The following is a 2,079-nucleotide window of genomic DNA, read 5'->3' as shown; positions in this document are numbered from 1 at the left end:
TAATAATAATAATAATAATAATAATAATAATAATAATAATAATAATATAACTGAAAGATTTGAAAATAAGAAGTAAGAAAGAAGGGATTTTTGGTTAGGGAAATTGGAATTTTGGTATGATTTATCATTTGACTCCTACACCTAAAAATGGAAGCAATTAAGACATAATTTCAGTCAAAACTGTAAACAGATGCCCTGAATAGTTCTTTAATTGTCAATCTCTTCAGTCTTTACCTACAGTGGGAAAATTATGTTGCACAGTAGAAAAATATGTATGCTAAGTAATTAATTAGATTATGGGACAACAAAGGCTCAATTGTCAGAATTTAACTTCCAAAGGCATTATTTGTGTCATTACATAACAGAAAACATTGAAGGAAGAAGCCAGAATTTTCTATCATGAAAATCTCTATAACTTAGTTCATTGGATCAGAGATTTTTCTAGAAAAAGGCAAATATATTCAACTGTCAGGTAGTGTGTGTGTGTCTATGTGTGTGTGTGTGTGTGTGTGTGTGTGTGTGTGTGTAGTGTTTGTTAGAACAATAAAGCAACCTAAATTGGGCTTTCCCAATTTGGGGCACTCATTTCTGCTTCCCCTTGTGTAACTCAAATAAGCAGCAGTTGTTTCTTCATTATGTAAGTAATACATTCATATAGAGATTATCTAAACTGTCCATTCCATTCTTTTTCCAGTCCATCTGAAGTCACATGATTGTGAGTTTATTTGTCATCTGACTGAATTTTTCTACTAAACAATTTCCAAATGACATTTTTCATCTGAGCATTTCTCAAGGTGTAGATTAATGGGTTTAGCATGGGAGTTATCATAGTATAAAATATAGCAACTGCCTTATCAATGGGTAATGTAGCTGCAGGTCTCATGTACACAAATATGCAAGGCACAAAAAATAAAACCACCACTGTAATGTGAGAAACACAGGTAGAGAGGGCTTTGCGCCTTCCTTCTGCACTGTGGGTCTTTAGTGAGTTTAAGATGACCATGTAGGAGATGAGCAGCAGGAGGAAGTTTAAGAGGCAGATGAAGCCACTGTTGGCAGCACAAAGAGGCCTAGAATGTGAGTATCTTCACAGGCTAGATCAAGCAAAGGGTTCAGATCACACATAAAGTGATCTATGACATTAGGGCCACAGAAAGGTAGTCCAATAATGAAAAGAATTTGTATACCTCCATGAAGAGAGCCCCCATCCCATGACACTCCCACAAGTAAGTTACAAAGTTGGCGATTCATGATGGTTGCATAGTGCAGGGGTTTACAGATGGCTACATAGCTGTCATAGGCCATCACAGTAAGAAAGATGACCTCAGCTCCTCCAAAGAAGTGTTCCCCAAAAACCTGGGTCATGCATCCATTGAACTGAATAGATTTTCTTTCATGGAGTGAATCAATAATCAGTTTAGGTGCATTGACAGAGGAGTAGCAGGCATCAATAAAGGAGAGATAGGCCAGGAAATAGTACATAGGGGATCCCAGCAACTGGCTGTTTGTAATGGTAATCAGAATGAGCAAATTCCCCACCACAGAGAAGATATAGATGACCAAAACCACAGCAAATACAATTTTCTGCATGTGTGGGTTCTGTGTGAGTCCCAGTAGAATAAACTCAGTCACGTTGTTCCTATATTCCATCTAGTTTATGAGACAGTTAATTATATTTCCTGGAAAAATGAATATCTTCATGTTTCAGTAATTTCTGTATTTTAATAATTAGTACTTTGATTATGTTAATTCATGAAATACAGCAAGATTATTTTTAATATTGCAGAAAGAGTTCTAGATATTTATGATTGTTTACGACTATGAAGTTGTCTCCTCAGTGAAGGTAGCTGAAAAGATTATGAACACGAGCAATGTTTGTTTATAAATATAATAAGCAATCTCAAGTCTGCAGAATTTTATGGGATGACTCAGAGCTTAAAAAGAGCTCAGATTCATAGAAACAGGTAAACACACAAAGGCTATTAGAATGTATAGTAGTTTAGTGCAGTAGACATCAAAGTGAAGGTGACTACTCTGTACTTGATTCATAAGAAATGGACAGCCAGAAAAGCTAAATCA

General features: G+C 35.7%; 1 protein-coding gene across 1 annotated transcript; it reads right to left on the bottom strand.

The window, feature by feature from the left end:
• Window positions 1-721: 721 nt before the first annotated feature.
• On the bottom strand, window positions 722-1,650 carry LOC129677759 (olfactory receptor 4C46-like). Its single transcript, XM_055608379.1, is given in 2 exon segments — window positions 722-1,059; window positions 1,062-1,650. Coding segments are annotated over 2 exon segments (927 nt in total).
• Window positions 1,651-2,079: the final 429 nt, after the last annotated feature.

This window comes from Psammomys obesus, unplaced genomic scaffold, assembly GCF_907164565.1.
Source record: "Psammomys obesus unplaced genomic scaffold, mPsaObe1.curated_primary_1811, whole genome shotgun sequence".
Lineage (NCBI taxonomy): Eukaryota > Metazoa > Chordata > Mammalia > Rodentia > Muridae > Psammomys > Psammomys obesus.
The sequence above is the reverse complement of the archived record's forward strand: the minus strand, read 5'-3'. Positions and strand labels throughout refer to the sequence as shown.